At 55.6% G+C, this 23,241-nt stretch overlaps 1 protein-coding gene across 1 annotated transcript in view; it reads right to left on the bottom strand.

Annotated features, from left to right (window-relative positions):
- GFRA2 (GDNF family receptor alpha 2) overlaps positions 1 to 1,906 on the bottom strand; it is a 59,806-nt gene extending 57,900 nt beyond the window's left edge. Inside the window, exon 1 of the mRNA XM_053270303.1 lies at positions 1,318 to 1,906. Within this exon, the coding sequence (XP_053126278.1) occupies positions 1,318 to 1,357 (40 nt within the window). The 5' untranslated portion in view covers positions 1,358 to 1,906. The remainder of the gene's footprint in view (positions 1 to 1,317) is intronic.
- Between the last annotated feature and the right edge of the window lie 21,335 nt (positions 1,907 to 23,241).

A 23,241-nucleotide genomic window follows, 5' to 3' on the forward strand; every position in this document is an offset into this window, starting at 1 on the left:
TGTGCCCCCAGACGGGCCTGGGGTGGTGGTGCTCGCAGCCGTCCGGACGTGCGCTCATCGCGCGTCTGTCGCTCCGCCGGGGAAAGGCGGGTTTTCCGCGTCTGGGTTAAGCGGCGGGGGGCGATGGAACGAGTGGGTGGCGACCTAATGCGAAGCCCCCACCCCGCCCGGCTCCCCGCCCCACATTCACGCACCAAAGAGCGAGCGAGCGAGCGGAGAGGGTCAAATCATGCCGGCCTCCGGGGCCCCGCTGGAAGCCCCGCACCCACCCAGGAAGCGCCCTTCATCTCGACTCTTGCTGCGGGAGCAGGCGGGGCGCAGCAACCAGCTGCGGGCGGGCCAGTCTCGGCACGCAGGGCCAGGCGACTCGGCTCGCGCGCGCTCAGCGCTTCTTCAGCACGCCGAGTTGGGCCCCTACACGGGACCGCGGAGCGCTGGGGGCGAGAGCGGGGGGCAGCAGCCCGGACGACTCCGTGGCGGGGCTCTCGCAGACCCTCGTCGTCACCGCCGAGCATGGATTGGGGAGCGGCTCCTCAGGGCCAGGCAGAGGCCCCCGCTCGCCCGCCCCCCCCCCCCCGCGCCAGCCAGCCCGCTCGCTCCCCGGACAAGCGCGCCCTACTTCTCTCCTGCCCAGCCTGCAGGCCTCGCTACGACCCCCCCCCCCGCCCCCCCCCCACCAGCAGCGGCAGTCAGCCACGACCCCCTTCTTGCCGGAACGGGCACCGCCGCGCGCAGGAGGAGGCATGGGCGGAAGCCGGGCTTCCTGCTCCGCCGCCCCGCCGCCGGAGGTTCCCGGTGCCATCCCAGTCCGGCGGGCAAAGCCTGGCCAGCCCAGGCGCCTCCCCCGCCTCGAAGATGCCGCCGCTGGGCGCTCCTGCTCCGAAGAGCCCAGCTGCCCCAGGGGAGGGAAGGGGCGCTCCAAGCGGACCCAGGGGAAGGAGGAAAGGAAACACCGCCGGAGCCCACGAGGGGCACCACTCCCCTGGCGAGCGCCCCCCGATCCCCTCCCAAGGGCGCCCATTCGGCGCTGCCCCCCCCGCCCCCCTCGGGCTCCCAGGCCGGCGGGTCCTCCTTCAGTTGCTCTCCCCGCCTACACACGAGGAGATGCTTCGCGCTCCCTTTCCCCCTTCCCACTTTTCCACCTGGGCTGGAAGCCCAGTGGCGGCAGTGGCGGCATCTCCACAGAGTGGGAGCTCGCCCACCCATGCCCCCCCCCCCGCCTGGAGCCGCCCCACAGCCGGAGGGCTGCAGCAGGTCCTCCGCCTTCCTGTCCCAGCGGCGGCACCTGCTCGCCCGGCCGGCCGCTCGCTCACTCACCCAGGCAGAGGAAAAGGCAGAGCGCGCCGGCTACAATCATGGTCCTGGTCGGCAAATCCCTCCGACCGGCAGCGGCAAGATCGGCTCCTTCAATCCGGCGGGTGGCAGCGCCCCGAGCCCAGCAGCAGCAGCAGCAGCCGCCCTCCGTTGCCCCGCCAGGAAGCGAGCCCCGCCGCCCTCCTCTTCCTCAGCTCCTGCGAGGCGGAGGCGCGGTCCTCCTGGGCGCCGCTCCCGGCATCTTCCCCGGCTGCTCGCGTCGACGACGAGGCGATCAGAGCGGAGGCTCCATCTGGCCGGCCGCGGCGCTGCTGCTTCCCCGTCGTCGGCTCGCGTCTCCGCTCGACTCTCTACCCGACGACGACCGCGGAGCGAGCTCGGCTGGCTCTGGCGGCCGCCGCTGCCGAAAGCAGCAGCCGCTGCAGCCGCGGCACCAGCCAGCGGGAGCAGGAGGGAGGAGAGGAGGAGGAGACGGCCGCCGTTGCCGCCTCCACGCCGCGCTCGCCCTGGCCTCTCCCGCCTCCACAGCAGCAAGCCCAGCCAAGCGGGCTGGACGCGGGCACGGAGGAGCTTCCCGGCTCCGCGCCGCCGCACAGACCGCAGGAGGGCGGGCGGGCGCGCTGACAGGAGAGCGCCTTTTGCGCCCGGGGGCTGGCCCTCGGGGCTCCTCGCGTCGAGGGAGGGGCGAAGGCCAGGGGCAGAGGCTTGGCCGCTTCGCCAGTGAGTGCGCGCCGTCAAGCGTGGTCCCGGCGGCCCCCGAGCAGCAGGCAGCCGCCACCCGGAGCCCTTTGCCCGCGTCTTCCTCCTCGACAGGCGGCAGCGGGCAGTAGCCGCAGGCGCGAGCGGGACGGGCGCGGCCCACTCCTGCTCGCTCGCTCGCCTGCCCACCGGTGCGCCCCTTCAGCCCAGTCCGCTCTGCACTCCGCGGCGGAAGCCGGCCAGGTCCCCCGCCCTCCACTCCCCCTCGGACGTCACGGGCGGGCCGGGCAAAGGGAGGGGGCCCCCAAGGAGGCAGGCAGCAGCAGGGACGGGGCGGGTCGGTGGGGCGCTTGCCTGCTCTGGGGCACACCGCAGCCGTGCTCGGAAGGGCGGATTTGGCGCGCGCCAGGCGATCCTGGGCAGAGGCAGCCCTTAAGTCCGGAAGGGGCCGCTTGCCTGCGTGCGCGGGAGCCGGTCGGGACGACGGGGAGCAAATCGCTGGGAGTCGCAGCCGCCGGCACCTCGCCGCCCTCCACACCAGCCCTGTCCAGCCTAGAGCAAATCGAGTAACCGTGCTTCTGGGCGCGTGCAGAGTTTTTTCTTTCACCACTGGGAACATTCCCTCCAACTCCTTGGGACATTCGAGCGTTTGCCTTCCAGGCTGCCTTCTTCTCGCCTCTAGATTTGGAAACCAGCGGGGCGGGCGGGGAGCCTCCTGCAAAGGGGGTCTGTTTCCCACAGCTGGAGGACGCCCCCGAGCTGAGGCGCTGCCGCCCTCCGTTCTCCACCAGCGCTCCACACCCGCCGCGCCGCCCTCTTTGCTCTCCCTTTAGCCAAAGGCAAACCATGCCACAAGGGGCGGGGGTGTTTCCTCTTGTCTAGGCCGGGGCAATGGAGCCCAGCAAAGGCAGCCAAGGGAGCCCCAACAAGGGGGGCTCTGCAGAGAGGTGTGGGGGAGGGTCTCCCTCCCAGCCACCCAGCAGGTTTAGACCTGGTCGCTGCTCTCCCACTGCTGAGCTCCTCCTCCTCCTCCTCCTCCTGTGCAGCTGCTGCCTCTCCTCTTGCTCTTGCCCTGCTGCCCTGCACCCCCCCTGCTCCCTCCCCCCCCACTGCCCCCTCCAGTACCCCAGGAGGTGGCAGCCTGCTCTGAGTCTCCCAGCTGCCGTGCTTGGGACTAGCATTTTAATTGTAAACCACCCTGAGCCATTTTGGAAGGGCGGTATATAAAGCAAATAAATAAATAATTAATAAAATAATAGCATGGCTGCTTGGGAAAAGCACCTGGAGTGTCTTGGCAACATGTGAAATCAAACCCAATGTCAGCCTTGGAGGCTGTGGCTGAGAGAGAAAGGCAGCAGTAGAGGCAGTGATGCAACGGCTGCTGCCATATACTGAGTCAGACCACTGGTCCTTCTAGCTCAGTATTGTCTACCCAGACTGGCAGCGGCCTCTCCAAGGTTGCCAGAAGGAGTCTCTCAAGCCTATCTGGAGATGCTGCCAGGGAGGGAATCAGAGGCGTATCTAGGGAAAATAGCGCCTAGGGCAAGCACTGAAATTGCGCCCCCTGTCCAAGCATCTGACACCCATCGTTCAGATAACTTTACCATAATATCAGCTCAAAAATACAAGTCAAGCTCGTTAATCTTTTAATATTTCAAAAACTATTTAGCAGTGGACTTAGCCAGAACAAAAAATGCTGGAAAACTACAAATTTCAGTATGCTGGGGCTCATGAAATACCCAAATACTCTGTGCAGGTGTACGTGGAAAACTAAACAGAAGTGCCTGTCTAATTCTCTACTATGCATTGTAGCATCACTATTACATAAGTTTTAAAAATCTTTAAATAATTAAAGGATATGCAGAGTAAACCGGGTCACTGCTTGGAATATATTCTAGTATTTCAGAAAGACAGTTGAAATGAGAAAAAGAGAGCAAGAAACTCCCAGTGGGCCTTAATATTAAGGATTTCACACTGATTCAAAGACAAACTCACCATTAATAGCCATATTAGCAAGACATCACATTTAACTCACTTATCACAAGAAGCAAAGTAAGAGCAAATGAATATAATCCTAGCTCATAAGCTTCAGCCCAGTATTCACAAGCGTTAATTCTCTGTACCTAGTGCCAATCTGAATATGAATAATTTTTAAAGAATTACCTGTAGCCCCTTCAGGGGGCTTCCTAAAGGCCATGGAGGGGTCTGCAAAGGTTCCCCCTCCCCCTGCTGGCCTCTAGGGCCTCGCAGAGACCATTGGAGCATGTGCGGTGGCCATTTTTTAAAATATATTTTTTTAATGGCCACTGAAAACAAAATGGCCACCACACATGCTCAAATGGCCTCTGTGAGGCCTGGCATGGCCTAGGGCCTCATAGAGGCCACTTGAGCATGCACGGTGGCCATTTTGTTTTCAGTGGCCATTTTTTTTAAAAAAAATAAAATTTAAAAAAATGGCGCCCCCCCTTCAAGTGGCGCCCGGGGCACGTGCCCTGCCTGCCCCACCATAGATACGCCCCTGGAGGGAATGCATGCGAGCATGCAGAAGCTCTTCCCAGAGCAGCCCCATTCCCTCAGGGGCCTATTTTGCAGCAAACAGTGCTTACATGTAGTCTCCCATTTCCATGCAAACCAGGACAGACCCTGCTTAGCCAAGGGGACAATTCCTGCTTGCTGCCCCAAGACCCCACATACACATCTACTGCCGCCTGAGGCAACGGCCTCCCCAGGGCTCATGGCAGGGCTGGCCAGCCCTGTGCATAAGTGCCAAGTGGGGCTGAAGACCTGCGTCTTGCCAGCCTGCAGCCTTCCTCGACCAGGAGCACTTCACATGCACTGCAGTGCCCCTTCCTCACACGCAGTGAGACCCTGAATGACCCTGGGGTGGCACGGATCCAGCCGGGCTCTGCCTCCCTCTTGCTCCGCTCCTGTGACCTGTGACTTGCGGTGGCTTCCTTTCCCCAGGGACCGGGGCTGGGGGGGACGCAGAACAGGCTGTTCTCGCGGCGGCGGCGGCTGCTACCAGCACGTGAGTGCTGTGGCTGCAGTTGGGGCCTCAAAAGCAGCATTTCCAACCATCCATTCAATGTCTGTGCCGCTGCGGGTGAACCGAGTGACTGGATGGAGGCAAAGCCACCAGGCCCTTGGGCCACAGCCGGCCATGCTGCCCCTGCAGGGTGCTGGGATGGGAAGGAAGCTCTCCACGGTGGCTGGCTGGGAGCTTCAGGCCCGCCTGCGCTCTCGAGGGCTGCTGGAGACGGCCCGGCAAAGGGTGGCAGAAAGCTGGCTTTGGGACCCCGGGCCAGTCACAGAGCACCTGTGTGAGCAGGCAAGAGGAGAAGGGCCCCCACGGAGCTCTGCCTGGCCTCCATGGGCCCCTGCCCCTTTACCGGGCCCGCCTTCAGGGCCAGGGGGCCTCTGGCTTGCATGCCCCAGTGGGGCAGGGAGGAGGACGGGGTTGGGCAGTGTGCATGAGTGGGAGGGGAGCTCTGCCTCCACAGTTGTGCCCAGCCCAAGATCATACTCCCTTGGCAAGTGCGCCTGGGGGCTGACACACAGTGGGGCTGAGAAGGCCCCTCCCAAGAACAGGAGGTCAGACAGTCCTCCTAGCCCTGCCAGAGCAAGACGGTTTCCAAGCATTTCGACTCTCCCGCCTGCCCTCCAAGGGGCTCTGGGTGCCTGCCAGGCTGGCCCACCCTGTGAGCTAGAGAGGTGGGTGGGGAGGGAAGGAGGCCTGGCCCCCTCCCCTGGCTCTCCAGTCTCCCCATCTGGGCTGCGCAGGGAACGGAGGCCAGGTCTTGCATCTGTCCCAGGAGGACTCCCCACTCATTCGCTCGCTGTTGCAGCAAAAGCATTTCCGGCATCATTGCACCAAGGCGATGGTGCTTCTGTGCCCGGGGGGTGGGGGGCTCTGTGACCCTGCATCTTCATCAAAGGCTCAAGCATCTCCCGAAGCGCAAGCTCTGCAGAGCCTCCCAGCAGCAGGCTGGAGTTCGGGCTGACTGTGCCATGGGGCTGCTGAGGCATTGGCACCGCCCCCACTCCATGCTAGCAGCAGGGCTGCTGCTCCCCCAAATCAGGAGGGCATCCCTGCCGTTCTCGGCATCCTGACATCTCGGCTGGGCTCCGCTGCTGCAGGCCTGGCGAGGAAATGGCAGCGGCGGCGGCAGCAAGCAAGCAAGCTTCAGCACAGGGGCTTTCTGCAGGGAGGGTCTCCACCACCAGCCTTGGCAGAGGGGAGACTGATCACCTGCACAGACCCCCCTCGCCAAGCCCACCTGCACACCTCCGGTCCAGGGCCTTGGGGGTGAAATGGGGAGGTTTCAAATGTCCAGAACTTCTAAGTCAAGAAAGAGTCTATTCACAGGTTCAGAAAGGGCACACGTGGTACAGTCCTGCCAGGGCTCCACCACTTCAGAAGGTAGCTATGGGGTGGCTGCACATTCCAATGCTTCTTGATGTCAAAAACTTCCTGCACCTGGAAATCTGGCAGTTCAGGGGGAAGAGTTCCTCTGGCTGTGCTCAGAAGAAGGCGCTGCAGAGTACACGGATCTGGCCCTCCCTCTGCTGACCCCAGGCAGCTGGTTTCATCAGCCGGTTAGTCTGGCTGTCCAGCAAAAATTGCTGCCCAGGAACAGTGGGCGATACTACCCTCCTCCGTGCAGCTCCTTTAAGGTCCCCAGATAATATTGACAGACTGCAACTCCCCTCATCAAGTGGCCTTTGGGGCTGGGGGGTGGCGGTGGGAGTTGTAGTCTCCCAACACCTGGAGTTGGTCTTGTGGTAGTGAGTATGAATCGTCCCTTTGCTAAGCAGGGCCTGTCTTGGTTTGCATTTGGATGGGAAATGTGCCTTGCCTAGCAAGCATGAGGTTGCCGGTTCGAATCCCCGCTGGTCACCTATATTGGGCAGCAGCGATATAGGAAGATGCTGAAAGATGGCATCTTCTCATACAGCGCGGGAGGAGGCCATGGCCAACCCCTCGGGCACACGCTTTACTTTACCTTTAACCAGCTCAAGCCAGAACTGCCTTTAGCTTCAGAAGTCCAGACCCCCTACGGAGGAGGAACCTCCAGTCTGGAGGGAAAAGCTCCACTCTGGATTGGCCTAAGACCAGCAATATGCTGACTCTTTCCATTGGGTCCCAGAGCTGTCTATCTCTGGAAGAGTGGGAAAGCCTCCCCCCTCCCCCCCTTAATCACGATAAAACAGGGACCCAGCCAGCCCCCGCCCGCCCACCATTCACCATTTCCTCACCAGCCCAGTCATGAGTCATCTGAGTTATCCTGCCACCTGCTGCTTCTGGTGTCCAGAAAGGGAGAAGCTGTAGTTGTGATCAATGGCATGGATCTGTCTCCTGGCTGCCAGACTGAGATAAAACTCAGGGCTAAAATGCCGTCGATGCCGTTAATGTTTCTGTATTTTCTTTTTCATTCCTGTCTGCCTTTCTATACTCCTGTTTCCTTTCTTTCCCCCAATTCCTTATTCTATGTGCAATCCATACATTTCATGTGCTGAGAAGTGGCTTCCGTCCGGTTTAAAAGGTTCTGGAGGGTTACTTGCAGAACTCTTCCCCAGGGGTCTCCTAAGGTCACGTGCGGCTGCTGTTTTGTTCTTGGATAATTCATGGCTTGTCTAAAGCTGGGCTGGGTGCACTCCCCAGCCAGACCCTTCTAGGGTGTTGAAGCCCTGTCTGGGCCTGGTCAGTGGCTTCACAGCAGTCTCCAACTGGTGGCAGCCTACCTCGAAGGAGCGGTGTGCTACTAGATGGGGATCGGAGCAATCTCTCTACTGAGAAGAGATCCCAGGAGGAAAGCATGAGCACCACACCCATCCATCACCCCCTGCTCAGAGGGTTCCACCCTAGAACCTGCCTCATTTCCTTGGGATGGGGGCAAAGAGCTGCTCTGCATTACTTGGCTGGATAGTCTGACAATCAAAGCAGACCCAGTCCAAATGCACCCCTGATGCTGCCATTGGGCAGAGAGCTGGCCTTGCCTTTCTCCAGCTGCTCCTCATCTTGTATTGGTGGTGGGCGCCCCAGGAATACCATCCATCCAAAGCAGAGTGGGGAGGCTCTTATTGCTGGGGGTGGGGGGTGGGAGGTGGAGCAGGCAGGCAGAGGCTTTGTGCAGGCTGGAAAGCAGCTCTCCTGCCCAGGCCCCACCAGACCCAGCATCCTCCGAGGGCAGGTGGTGGAAGCTGGAGCTGCCGGCCTTCTCTGGATCAACTGACAAATGCCACCAAAGGATTTCCCCTCCCATTTAAGCTCCATTAGAATAAGCTGGGTCTTCTCCCACTCTCAACTTTCTGAATCTAATTCAACAAAGAATTACCACATTAACCAGTGTCAGGGTTGTTCAAGTGATGGATTACTCATTAACTCGTAATCCTCAGGAGGGAAACCCGCCTCAGTCGCGCCTGGCCGCCATGGCAGGAGGCGGGCTTTGCTTGCTCTGCGGGAGGCCTCCCCCCCACCCGACCCCACCTCCACCAGCCCTCTCTTCTGTGCAGAGTGATGACGACTCAGACCTTGCCTCACTTTGGGGCTTCCTTTAATGGATCCTGTTTTGTTGTTGTTACTGCCGTAACCAACACCTTCTTCTTCTTTATGGGAACCTGCTTTGAGAACAGTGGCTGTAAAAGGGCCAAATGCATCAGTCAATTAAACCACTCTGGGTGGCTCTCCCCTCCCCTCCCCTCCCCTCCCTTCCGCTTTCTCTTTCTCTCCTGCAGGGCCAGGGCCCTGTGAGCAGCCTGTTGGGTGGGCCGAGCGAAATCAGGTCTGGAGCAACCAAGCCAGCTCAGAGGGGCACAGGCAGGTGTGGAGTTCTGGCCGGGCCGAGGGTCAGCTTACAAAAGGCAGCAATCCGGGAGAAGAAGGCAAGGCAAGCCCCCCGCCCCCCACTGCTCTTTGGGACGGGCCACTACCAGGACCACTAGAAGCAAGGAAGAGAGACCAGAAGCTGCAGCCCCCAGAAACAGACTCTTTATATGTGGCCTGCATGAAAGCAAATTTGAGAGGGGGCTCTGTCTGGCCTCCAGCTCAGGTTGCTCATTCTGGACATTTCATGATCTTCTCCTCCTGCACAGAGCAAGGCCACCGCCAGAGCAAGGCATAATTGTGATGATCATGGCGTACAGCTCATGAAAACCCCAAATCCACAATCTCAGAAAATTAGAATATTACATGGAACCAAGAAGACAAGGATTGAAGAAAAGAACAATATCGGACCTCTGAAAAGTATACAGCGTACTGTGCTTGATTGGCCTGCAAACTCGCCTGACCTGACCCCATAGAGAATCTATGGGGCATTGCCAAGAGAAGGATGAGAGACATGAGACCAAACAATGCAGAATTGCTGAAGGCCGCTAATGAAGCATCCTGGTCTTCCATAATACCTCATCAGTGCCACAGGCTGATAGCATCCATGCCACGCCGCATTGTGGCAGTAATTGCTGCAAAAGGGGCCCAAACCAAGTACTGAATACATATGCATGCTTATACTTTTCAGAGGTCCGATATTGTTCTATTCTTCAATCCTTGTTTTCTTGGTTCCATGTAATATTCTAATTTTCTGAGATTGTGGATTTGGGGTTTTCATGAGCTGTACGCCATGATCATCACAATTGTAACAAATTAAGGCTTGACTTATCTCGCTTTGCATGTAATGCGTCTGTCTCATATATCAGTTTCACCTTTTAATTTGCATTACTGAAATTAATGGACTTTTGCACGATATTCTAATTTTCCGAGTTTCACCTGTATAATGGCTCCCTTTCTTTAGCAGGGTCCAACCGCCCTGGTTTGCATTTGAAGGGGAGACTGCATGTGTGAGCACTTTAAGATATTCCCCTTAGGGAATGGCACAGTGGAAGAACTTCTGCAGGCTTGCATGGAAAAGGTTCCAAGTTCCCAGGCTGGCAGCATCTCCAAGATAGGGCTGAGAGAGATTCCTGCTGCCTGCAACCTTGGGGAAGCTGCTGCCAGTCTGTGTAGACAATACTGAGCTAGGTGGATCAAGGGTCTGACTCAGTATATGGCAGCTTCCTCTGTTCCTCTGACCCAGTCAGCTTCGCAGCTCCTGAGCACCACCTGTCCCCTCCACCCTTAAGACTTTCTGCTGAATAGGATGGATCTTCCTCTGGCCAGGGAGTCAGGACTTAATTGTGTTCTTCTGCATCTGGAAGCGTGAGCACTGAGCTTTTGTCCACTCTCTTGTAAGTGCAGCATTTGATGTGTGTTTTCTTATTTATCAGGTCCAGGCAGACGCAGCACAATAAGCAAACTCCCCACCCTGGGAAGTGTCCGAGAGTGAGATGGCATCGCCGGCCACTCATCCTCGTGGGGAACGCCGAGCCTGCCCTGAGGAAGGGACCCCACCCCGGCCCCTGAGTTCTGCCAATCAGCTCCGCCTTGCCGAGGGAGGGAGGCCCCCACCCCTGCCCCTGTCTCCAGATGCCCCCACAGAGCTGGGAAGTGCCTCTTTGCAAGGAGCGGAGCCGGGGGAGAGTGTCTCCTGACAGCCCCCCCCACACACACACACACTGAATCAACACACCTTGGCTTGTCGAGCCGGAGGGCCTTCTGCACAGCCAGGGGTGGGGGGCGGCGGCAGCAAAGATGTCCTTGTCTGGAGAGTGTGCTCACAGACAGGTCTGACCAGGACAAGTTCCCACTGAGAAATGCGGCTGCCACTGCCATATGTCCTCTCAGAGTGACGGCAACAAAGCCCTCCAAGGCCTCTCTGGTGCAGCTCGTGAACCTGAAGGTCGCCCCTCGGGTTGGCTCGGCTCACTCTCCTGTCCCACCAGCTCCCCTTCCAGTTCCCAGCAGGGCAGGAGGGCCTGACCGGTGTGCCATCATCGGGCTGACAGGGGCACAGGGCAGTGATGCCAGGGGCAGAGTCGGGGGGGGATAAGAGAGCCCAACGTGGGCCTGGCGATGGCACCACTGAGGCAGACCGGCCCTCTCCGCCCGCCTCTCCCACACTGGGTCCAGATGCACAGCTGCCCCAGGGCCTGTGGGGTGTGGTGTGGGGGGGGGCAGCAGCTAGTCCTAACAAGCCAGAGGCCCGCTCCTCTCTCTCCTGCCCTGCCCAAGAGCTATGCTGCCTGCAGGCTGGCCATTCATCAGATAGAGCTTGTGTCTGGGTGTGCATGCCTTCACGTACATGGTGGAAATCCTGTAGAGCAGGGGTGCTCAACCTTGAGTCCTCAGGTGCTGTGGGACCAGAACTCTCATCAGAACCCCCTCTGCAGAGAATCCCTACCACAGAGAACCCCTGGGCATCTCTCTCTCCCATACTGAGGGCTTGCCATGTGACACACTTATAATAACATGTGAGACTTTTCTCACCCCTACCAAACTTCCTTCTTTCAAGGGAGTGCTGTGGGCAGTTAAGAGGCCCTCCAGCCCCCTTCGGATTTGTGCCCCAGGAGCGGCTAACAAATGCACCCAAGCCTTCAGCTGCCAGGCAGGGAAAAAGAGCAAGGAGGAGCTGGACCACTAGGCCAGGCCACCGGGCAGAGCAGGGCAAGGAAGACAGACTCCCCTTCCCAGGAAGTGGAGCCGGTTCCCTCCGCTGAATCTTGGGGCTGGACCTACTGACATCCGCCCAAAGACGTCTCTCATCTAGTCTGCCTGCCTGCTCTTCCTCCAAGGATCCCTGTACCAAAAGCTGGGGGGGGGGTTGCGCTCTTGCCATGACAAGGGCACCTGGGTGTTCACCTGGAAAGGGTGTGGAGGGGGAGGAGGAGGAGGAGCTTCCGCAGGCGGCCTTGTGCCTCCCCCCTCTTCCCAGGCGGCCCCCCTCGCCTCACACCCGCTACAGCTCCCTGCTTCTGCCCTGGCAAGATGGCTGACAGAGAGGAACGTTGTTTTCTGACAGGAGGCCCCACTCAGCTAATTCTCTTCCACCAAGGGAGTGAGAAAGCTGCTCATTCAGTTCGGCCATCTCCACTCCCAGGGCGAACCGTCTCAATTACATCCACCTGATGGCGGGCAGGCAGGCAGGCTCTCCCTCTCCCCAGGATGGACCAGCTCTGAGGCACACTAGGAAGCCGGGCCCGGACGCTGGAGCTTTGAGCAAAACTCCATTTGTTTCCTCGCTTGATTGCGATGGAGTGGCTGAGAGCAGAGCTGGCCCCTGCCTGGCGCAGACCTTGCTGCGCCATCCCCCAAAGCCATTTGGACAGGCGTTTGCTGCCAAAGTACCTCATCTGCCATCTTGTCGTCCACTCACTCAGTTTGGAAAGATCCTTTTGGAGCTCCTCACAATCCATTTTGGATTTCACTACCTGAAAGAGTTTCGTATCATCTGCAAATCTGGCCACCTCGCTGCTTACCCCTACTTTGAGATCATTTATGAATAAATTAAAAAGCACCTGTCCCAGTACAGATCCCTGGGGGACCCCACTTCTTACTTCCCTCCATTGTGAAAACTCTCCATTGATCCCTACCCTCTGTTTCCTGTCCTTCAGCCAGTTAGCAATCCACTTATCCCATGACTACTAAGGTTCCTCAGGAGTCTTTGATGAGAAACTTTGTCGGAAGCTTTTTGGAAGTCCAGGTAGACTATGGCAACTGGATCACCTTGATCCACACACTCGTTGACACCCTCAAAGAAGTCCAAAAGGTTGGTGAGGCAAGATTTACCTTTGCAGAAGCCATGCTGGTTCACTACCAGCAGGGCCTGTTCTTCTATGTGCTTTACTATTTTATCCTTGAGGATGTTTTCCATCAATTTTTCTGGAATGGATGTTAAGCTAACTGGCTTGTAATTTCCTGGATTGCCCCTAGATCCCTTTTTGAAAATCGGTGTTACATTTGCTACATTGCAGTCCTCCAGTACAGAGCCTGATTGCAGGGATAAGTTATATATTTTAGCAAGGAGGTCGGCAATTTCACATTTGAGTTCTTTGAGGACTCTTGGATGGATGCCATCTGGCCCTGGTGATTTGTTAGTTTTCAGTTTTTCCAGACAGTTTAGAGCATCATCTCTTGTCACTTCTATCTGACTCAGTTCTTTAGCCTCTATCCCTAAAAAGCCTGGTTCAGGAACAGGTATATGCTCAGTATCCTCTGCCGTGAAGACGGACGCAGATAATTCATTGAGCTTCTCTGCAACCTCCATATCCTCCTTAATAATCCCTTTTACTCCCTCATTGTCTAATGGTCCAACCGTCTCTCTGGCAGGTTTCCTGCTTCTGATGTATTTAAAGAAGTGTTTGTTATTCCCCTTGATACTTTTGGCTAAATGTTCCTCAAACTCTCTTTTCGCCTCCCTTATTGTCACCTTGCATTTCTTTTGCCAGAGTTTGTGTTCCTTTCTGTTCTCTTCATTTGGACAGGTCTTCCAATTTCGGAAGGAAGTCTTTTTCCATTTTATGGCTTCCTTGACAGTACCTGTTAGCCATGCTGGCATCCTCCTGGACTTAGTGGTACCTTTCCTCCTTTTGGGTATACAGTCCAACTGGGCTTCTAGTACTGTGGTTCTGAGTAAACTCCATGCACTCTGGAGTGAAGTTACTCTCCTGATTTCCCCTTTCAGCTTTCTTTTCACCATACTCCTCATTTTGGAGAAGTTTCCTCTTCTGAAATTCAAAATGTCTGTGTTAGACTTCCTTGGTGATTCTCTCCCCACATGTATGCTGAATTTGATCGCACTATTGTCACTATTCCCTAAAGGGTCCATGACACTGACATCACGCACCAGGTCCTGAGTGATTAGGATTAAGTCCAAGGTCGCCTTCACTCTGGTTGGTTCCAAGACCAACTGTTTTAGGGCAAAGTCATTCAGCGTATCTAGAAATTTGACGTGTCATTACCTGACTGTGAATTTACCAAATCTATGTGTGGGTAGTTGAAGTCACCCATTATTACAGCCCGGCCTTGCCTTGAACCTCCCTGATTTCCTGCAACTCCCAGTCACTGTCAGCGTTTTGATCTGGAGGGCGATAGCACATCCCCAGTAGCACATTGCCTTTCAGGCCTTGTATTGTTACCCACAGGGTTTCTGGGGAGGACTCCAGTCCACCTAGGTTTTCTAGCTTGTTAGAATCTATGCCTTCTTTAACATACAGTGCTACCCCGCCTCCAAGGCGCCCCTCCCTGTCCTTTCTATAGAGTTTGAACCCAGGGATGACAGTGTCCCACTGGTTCTCACTGCTCCACCATGTTTCTGTTATGCCCACTGTGTCTATTTCTGCATTAGCCACCAAGCACTCCAGCTCACCCATCTTGGTTCGGAGGCTTCTGGCATTGGCATATAAGCACCTATATGCTGAATCTCTCACCTGATGTGTGCTATCTTTCTTTTGACTCTTTGGCCTGCTGGCACAGCCTCCTGTCTGCTCTTTATGTGACTCTGCTCTGTCCCCTTCTGTTTTATCTGAATTCCTTGCACCCTCACACTTTAAAGGATGGCTTTTGCCAAACGGGATACTGCCCAGCTCCCATCAGCTGTTCCCCAGGCATCATTTTAAAAGCTGCTCTGCAACCTTTTTTATTTTAAGCACCAGCAGTCTGGTTCCATCTTGGTTCAAGTGCAGCCCATCCCTTTTGTACAGGCCTTGCTTGCCCCAAAATTTATCCCATTTCCTAACAAATCTAAACCTCTCCTCCCGGCACCAACGTCTCATCCACGTATTGAAACCCCTCAGCTCTGCCTGTCTCACTGTACCTGCGCGTGGAACAGGTAGCATTTCTGAGAATGCTACCTTGGGGGGTCCTGGACTTCAATACACTACCTATCAGCCTAAATTTGTCTTCCAGGACCTCCCGACTACATTTCCCCACATCGTTGGTGCCGACATGCACCACAACAGCTGTCTCCTCCCCAGCACTGCCCAAGAGCCTATCTAGATGCTGTGTGATATCCGCAACCTTCGCACCAGGCAGGCAAGTCACTGTGCAGTCAACACGCGGGTCACAAACCCATCTCTCTATACCTCTAATGATTGAATCACCCACTACAAGGATGCCCCCACCGCCCAGAGGAGTATTCCCTGTGAGAGAGGATATGGGCTCATCTTCCACAGAAGGGGTCCCTTCTAAAGGAGCATTTTCCTCTTCCTCAGACCGATTCCCCGAGACCTTCCCCGAGACCTTCATTCTCCCTGACAGCGGAGGACCTATCAGCCCTGGAGTGGGATGCCTCTACCATGTCCCGGAAGGTCTCGTCCACATGCCTCTCTGTCTCTCTGAGCTTCTCCAGATCCGCCACTTTGGTCTCAAGGGAACGAATTTGTTCTCTGAGATCCAGGAGCTCCTTGCACTGAGCACAAACCCATGACTTCTGCCCATGGGGCAAATAGTCATACATGTGGCACTCTGTGCAATACACTGGGAAATGCCCCCTCTCCTGCTGGCTTTCTAGCTTCATAGTGGTTTTGTTGGCTGTTTACAGTATTTAGAGATAGTTTATTTGAAGGATTCCTATGTGAGCAGGCCACTCTGCTGCAGGTGGAAGAGCTGGCAATTTGCCACAGTCGAAGGCCACACTGGATATGGGGCCCAGCCTCTCTGTACCCACCTCTCCCCCCACCCACTCTCTCGCTTTCTCATTAACGAGTCTCCCTAACACTATTCCACCTTCCTGAAGCTGCAGGATTGCAGCTGATTAAAATGATAAACAGAGACTGGAGTAAAACAAATCTGTTCCTTAGGAAGAAAATCCCCACCCGGCCAGCTTTCAAGCCAGCGCTTTTCACTCAGGTGCCTGGGGCTTTTAATTAAATGTCGAATATCATTTGGGGCTGTGGAGGCTGATGCAGACACGAATAGAAAGCCCGACATCTTTCCTCGGTGCTTGCCTAATGCAGAACCTTTGGGGGCTAATTGACCACTCTTTAGCAGAGGGACCAGGGGAGGGGTGTGCACACAGCTGGGCTCGCATCTTAAATGCACCGCTGCGGAGAGGGAGTTGGTTCCCAGCAAGTGCTCTGTGCAAAGGATTCATGGAAGTTGACCTCATTGTGCCATGTGGAGATGAATACAAGTGCTGATCAGGCCTGCAGAGCTCTCTCTTTCCAGGCACGGCCAGCTCCAGATCTTTCGCTTTTTGTTTGACAGGGACCTGCCCTTCCTCCAGGGGGAGTGCTGGTCCCTCCCCACTTTGGTGCTTCCAGGGTCTTCAGATGAAGCCACCTTTTCCACTGGGCTCCTGAGCATCCCAGCCTGTACTCTGAAACTGAGCAGCAGGCCTGGTGCAAGGCAGCCCTCTGATGCTCTAATAAGTACTGAGGCTGAGAGACAGGATAGTCAACTCATGGCCGGCTGTGGCAAGGATGGTTTTTTAATACTTGCAGCTCTAAAGAAGTGTCAGTACTACTCTTAAGCACCAAGTCCCATTTGAGATGAGTTGAGATACACAACCTGCCTATGGATCAGGTAAGCAAGTGTGTGCAATGTCTTACTGTCCTCGTGAAGCAGGGCAGTTGGGGGCTGCAGAACCCTGGAGAGCTCCAAGTGAGTAACTTGCTCCCATAAGGAGCATAAGCAACTTGCCCACTCACTGGGTAAGTGGGTGACAAAATGGCAAATGTGATTCAGTGTTGGCAAGTGCGAAGTGATGCACATTGGGACGAAAAACCCCAACTTCAAGTATACACTGATGGGATCTGAGCTGTCGGTGACTAACCAGGAGAGAGATTTTGAGGTCATGGTGGACAGCTCGTTGAAAGTGTTGACTCAATGTGCGGCAGCTGTGAAAAAGGCCAGTTCCATGCTAGGGATCATTAGGAAGGGGATTGAAAATAAAACTGCTGATATTATAATGCCCTTATAAAAAACTATGGTGCGGCCACATTTGGAGTACTGCGTACCATTCTGGTCACCACATCTAAAAAAAGACTTTGTAGAACTGGAAAAAGTGCAGAAGAGGGCAACCAAGATGATCAGGGGCCTAGAGCACCTTCCTTATGAGGCAAGGCTGGGGTTATTTAGTCTAGAAAAAAGACGACTGCGGGGAGACAGGATAGAGGTCTATAAAATCATGCATGATGTGGAAAAAGTGGATAGAGAGAAATCATCCCATGAAATTGATTGCCAGGTAATCTAGGACCAACAAACGGAAGTACTTTTTCACACAACGCACAATCCACTTGTGGAATTCTCTGCCACAAGATGTGGTGACAGCCAACAGCCCGGATGGCTCTAAGAGGGGTTTGGATAACTTCATGGAGGAAAGGTCTATCATCAGCTACTAGTCGGAGGGCCACCTCCAGCCTCAAAGGGAGGATGCCTCTGAGTACCAGTTGCAGAGGAGTCACAGCAGGAGGGAGGGCATGCCCCTTTCAGCTCCTGCCTGTAGGCTTCCCAGCGGCATCTGGTGGGCCAGTGTGTGAAACAGGAGGCTGGACTAGGTGGGCTTCCTTGGGCCTGATCCAGCAGGGCTGTTCTTATGTTCTTAAGGGCGAGAGATGGAAGGGAGAGGTCTTCCAGTGCCTCCGGGCCCTGCTGCCTACCTGGAGAGCAAGGAGAGTCAAAGGGGCAGCAGCCTTCTGGCCTGGAGCCTGGCACCCTTCCCTGCTCCATCACACCCCTCCTGGCTCATGGCTGGTGCTGGCGTGCAGGCTTGGAAGAGTCTTGCAGGGGCTCAGGAGGGGCTCTCTCTCCAGGCTCTCCAGTTCTGAGATGTCTGGCTCCAGCCTGGTGTCAGGGCTTGGCTCTGCCTCTCCTGACTGCTCCCCACTCCTCAGGGAGGGACTCTACGTTACTGCTCAGGGTGGGGATCATAACACCAAGGATGACAGACATTTTGTTGCTGCTGTTGCTAAACCATGAGAGTTGGACTCCCTTTTTCTGCTCTACTGCAATCACTAGTAGACCCCATATTGACATTTGCCACCACTGCTCTAGGCTGCACTAGCCAGCAGGACTGAGCGTCCCGTCCTCCATCTGCAGCAGCATCCGTATGCAAACAGCCTCCTGATACATACGTACTCTAATGCATGTGCCTCCCCCTGCCCCACAACTGATTAGCTGTCCCTCCCTCCCTCCCTCCCTGACAGCCACACATGCAGACAGATTTGTCCACTCTGGCCCAGAAACATCGATCATCTTGGGAAGAAGCGTCTTGGCAAAGGCCCAATATTGGTGTGTTCAATTAGCCAAGAGAATTACCCTTACTAAGCTTTCGCTTTCTGTCTGGCAGGACAGATCTGGGAACCCGATCAATGGTGCAGAAGGCACGGCTGCCAAGTTGTGCCTGTAGGTCTTTTACCCACAGGAGAAGGAGGAGGAGGAGGAGGAAAGGTAAGCAGAGGGACTTGGCAGCCATCTCCTTTGCCTGGATCCTGGTGCAGCTGACAGATCATGCTTGGACCCCTGCCACTGGACTCCTCCATCCCAATTCTGGCTAGCCAGATAAGGTACCAAGGGCAAAAGGAGTGGGCGCAGAGTCCAGGAGTCAAGGGAGGGGCCCTAGCAGCATCTAGATATTTCTGAGATGGGCGGATGTCAGTAGGTCCAGCCCCAAGATTCAGCGGAGGGAACCGGCTCCACTTCCTGGGAAGGGGAGTCTGTCTTCCTTGCCCTGCTCTGCCCGGTGGCCTGGCCTAGTGGTCCAGCTCCTCCTTGCTCTTTTTCCCTGCCTGGCAGCTGAAGGCTTGGGTGCATTTGTTAGCAGCCCCTGGGGGCACAAACGCAGATGGGGGTTCATCTCCTCTTCCTGCCTCTGAGCTCTCCAGGAGTCTGGGGAAATCCTGCCACTGTGCCTCCTGAGGAGAGAGCGGCGGCTGCTGTGGGGGATTCCGGCACTCCCAGCCTTCCAGCAGCTTCTCCTGGCACAACCCCCCAAGTAACTTCAAGACACTTGCCAGCACCTCCAATGAAGGGCAGGCAGGCACAGGAGACACATGGCCCGCTCACATCTCCCCGGATCAGAACACAACTTCACTTAACCAAGACATTGGCTTATTGGCCCCCAATGCACAAGAGAACATAGATTTGGACTCTAATAGAGAAGCAAGGTGTTCCCCCGAGCTGGTTCACTTGCCAACCGTGGGATTAAGCCGGGATGGATGTATAGCCTTCCTTGTGGCTGGAGATCCAGAAGCAGGCCCAGCCGCTCTCCTGGAGTCAGAGGCCAAGGATCTCTCTGTTAGAGGTTGTTGACTTTTACCCGCAATAGGTAAAACAGCGGACCACAAAGGAATGAGCACACACTCCAGTTACAGAGTAGGTAGCAGAGGATGGTTTGGATATTGCAGCTGTTTAGAGAAAACACATGGAGATCCTTGTATGACTAAACACTAAATATTTATTGGTTAAATACACTTAGACAGGAAAGACCTATCTCTAATCTAAAGGACTACATAGTGGATAGGTAAGGAGAGAGAGAGAGATGTCTCCATCTGCTCTCTAGGAGGAAAGGAAGGATTGTGACTCAGCCCAGGAAGTGCTGCAGAGTCAGTTCAGGGGTCATAGAGTAGGGACAGATCGGGAGACCCTGACTCACTGTCTCTACTGCCAATGCCCCTAGTGGTCATTAGGACAGTTGGTGCAAAAGGTCGAGGCACTGGAAGTTCGTCTCCAACACTCTCTACCACCCCGGCAAAGATGGTGCTCTGGTATATCTCCAGCAGCCTTCCTGCTAACCAGAGGAGCACCCTCGGCTCTGCCAGGACGTATAAAGCTTATCTGGGAGAAGTCTTTGGCTTCACACTAAGTCATGCAAGCAGATGGAACAACAGCCGAATGGAAACAAGACAGTTTTTCAGTTGGAGGCTCCCTCTGTGTGGTGGTAACAAGGGACCGGAGGTTTCTACCCATCCGAATAACCTCGAAAGCATTCCACTGGCTGAGGAACAGTGTTTTAGCCACCCCGTCAAGAACACAGGGGAAGATGTGTCCACATTTGGAGTCCGCATGTCCTGTGACTGTACACACACACACACACCCATGCATCCATGTCTCCATGTGAATCCCTGTTAAAAGCCAGCCCAAAGGCAGGGCCCCTTAAAATGGTAGAGAACAGACTGCATGTACTGCCTGCCACATGAACAGAGCACGGAATAAGGTTGTGCACACAACCATCTTCTGCAGCCGGGGAGGGCGTGGGGGGAAGGCAAGATCAAGCTTACCACCACCCCCCGCCCCCCCCCCCCCCGATGATTCCTCTTGACGTGTGGGATGCGCTGCTCATGTGCCCACATGATCCATGCTGCTCCCAGCAGCGCAGATTTCTGGAGTCTGGGGAAATGAGTCCCAACCTCCAGGGATCTCTAAATGCACACTAAGCAGTGTGGTGCATTGAGAGATCCCCCCCCCCCCATGAGTCAGTCACTCTAGAGTCTCTACACATGGTCTGTACACACTCTCTACACACAGTCCTGGACCCGCTTGCACCCTCTAACCCAGGTTAAAGGCTGGATTAAAAACCCGGGCTTCTTGGGAAGGCTGCGCCAGGATCAGCCTCCATCCCAAGTTGGGCTGCTTATGTGCATAGCCTCAATGTGTAACTTGTGAATCAAAGTATGCATGTACAGGTCAACATTATATTATTGTTATTGTAATTATTTGTTAGCTGCCCCATAACAAATTGTTTTCTGGGGTTCATAACACTACATTAAAACATCCAATAAAAACACACCAAATCACATCACCCTTGCCCTTCATGGGGCAAGCTGCCAGGGAGGGCACAGGCAGATGGTTGGAGGCAATTATTAATGCTTCATTAAGGGAGGGCAGGATGCCACCGTGCCTCAAGGTGGTGGTGGTAACTCCATTATTGAAAAAGCCCTCCCTTGATCCCTCCAACCTGGACAACTATAGGCCTGTTTCTAACCTTCTCTTTTTGAGCAAGGTGATAGAGCGTGTGGTGGCGTCCTAGCTGAAGAGGGTCTTGGATGATACAGATTGTCTGGACCCTTTTCATTCTGGCTTCCATCCTGGATTTGGGACTGAAACTGCCTTGGTTGCTCTAGTGGATGATACCATCGACCATGATATCCTTCCGGACCGCCTCTTGAGTATGGGAATCGGAAGTACCGCTTTGGAGGGGACTTGGACTGAGTTGTCAACAATATGCCGGTGACACTCAGCTCTCTCTCTCCTTGTCACCTGATGCTAGGGAGGCAGTGGATGTCCTGAATCGGGGGCTGGAGGCCGTGATGGGCTGGATGTGGGCTAGTAAACTGAGACTGAATCCAGGCAAGATGGAGGTGCTGTTGGTCAGTAGGAGAGCCAATCGGGATGAGGAGATTCAACCCGTTCTGGATGGGGTTGCACTCCCCTTGAAAGAGCAAGTGCGCAGCTTGGGGGTATTACTGGACCCGGCTCTGCTTTTGGAAGCTCAGGTAGAGGTGATGGCCAGGGGTGCCTTTGCACAGCTTCAACTAGTGCGCCAGCTGCATCCCTTTCTCGAGAAGGCAGATCTGGCCACAGTTACCCATGCCTTAGTCACATCACGGCTGGATTACTATAACATGCTCTACGTGGGGCTGCCCTTGAAGTGGAAACTTCAGCTAGAGCAAAATGCAGCAGCAAGGATTTATCTGGAGCTGTCCATTGGGATCACATCAACACCCATTCTGAAAGAGCTGCATTGGCTGCCAATTTGTTTCCAGGTCCAATTCAGGTGCTGGTTTTGACCTTTAAAGCCCTTAACGGTTTGGGCCCGGGATACCTGAGGGAACGCCTGCTCCCAAGGGTTGATGCCCACTTGACAAGGTCATCTGAGGGGGCTCTGCTCCGGGTGCCGACAATGAAGAAGGCTCGGCTGTCTTGCACGTGGGACGGAGCCTTCTCTGTGGCTGCCCCCAGACCCTGGAATGCTCTCCCGGTGGCTAGTATTTGCTCCTCAGTCTTCATCACAGTTTTTAGAAAGCATGTGAAATCGTGGCTTTTTACCCAGGCTTTTATATGATTGTCTGTACTGCTGCTTCTTTGTATTTTGTATGGTTATCTTATGCTTGTATCTTAAATATTTTTAATCTGACCTATTTTTTTATATTTTAGCTTAATATTTCAATTGTGTAATTTTTATAGTCTTGTTTTAATTTTTGTGTGAATCACCTTTGAAAGGCAGTATATAAATGTAACAATAAATAACTAAAATAAATAAACACACCCAAAAAATTTTTAACTTGTTTTTTAAAAGCAACAACAGTGTGTCCTGTAACTGGAATTCCCAGAAGTTGTTGACTACAACTCCCACAATCCCCAGCCAAAGGCCCCTGGAGCTGGGGGTGCTGTGAGTTGACTCAGCGTCTGAGAACCAGAGAGGTTCCCACAGCCTCAAGGACTCCCGCTGCACCAGACTCACTAGGACATCGGCAGTGCTAGATCTACTTCATGACAACAGGCAGTGGGGGGGGGGCTGGGAGTGGGGGCGGGAGAACAGCCGAGGGGAAATGCAGGCGCTTCCGAGATGAGACGGGCATCCTTGAAGGAGAGCAGTGCCCAGAGCCATTCGGCTGGGAGCTTGGCAGCAGCGGGCCAGAAGCTCCAGGGCTTGGGCGAGGAAGCTCTTGCCATGGCCAGCTCGGGGATGCTTGCTTCAGTACTTGAGAGGGGGGGCGTGATTTTCCTGCCCAGCGGCACTGCATCGGGAAGGCCTTGTCGTCCCCCCGGCCCAGCCGTGGCTTCTTCTCCGGAGCCTTTTCCTCCCAGGGTGCTTCCCCCGCCTGCCCGCCGGCCCTTGCAACACCCCCTCCCCGCCTGCCCGCTCAGCAGCTTGGACAGGTTCCTCAGCAGCGCAGCTGACTCTCTTGGCCGCTCTTCCAGACGGACAGATGGGCCGGTGGCATCTGAAGCGTGGCGGGCAGGCGAGGCACGTCCCAGCCAGCCAGCCCCCCCCCCCCGTTGCAGTCTGGGCTGAGAAGCTGGGGGCGGTGATGCCGGGAGGGGCTCCTGCCAACGGAGACCTCCTGGGTGCCTCCACAGCCTCTCACCTTGCTGGGACTTGGGCCTCACCTTCCTGGCCTGTCAGTGCCCCTCCGCCATGCAGCCTTGGTCTCTTGCCAAGAGTCGTCAGGCGGCAGTCAGAGGGCCAGCAGTCCCACAGGCCTCAGGTGCCAGCTGGTCAAGCTGGAGGCTCCCAGGAGGCTGGTCCAGCAGCAGCAGCCGGGCTCCTTACAGGAGTAGAGTCTGTGAGGAGGTCGAGGAGGGGAAAGCTGCCTTATCAACAGCCCCTTGGAAGGCAAGAAGGGGGCAGGTTTCCCCCTCAAGGAGCCCCTTTGTGCAAAGTGCAATGCGCCGGGGGGCCTGACGCAGGTGCCAGA

The sequence above is a fragment of the Hemicordylus capensis genome, chromosome 8, assembly GCF_027244095.1.
Source record: "Hemicordylus capensis ecotype Gifberg chromosome 8, rHemCap1.1.pri, whole genome shotgun sequence".
In the NCBI taxonomy this organism is placed as follows: Eukaryota; Metazoa; Chordata; class Lepidosauria; order Squamata; family Cordylidae; genus Hemicordylus; species Hemicordylus capensis.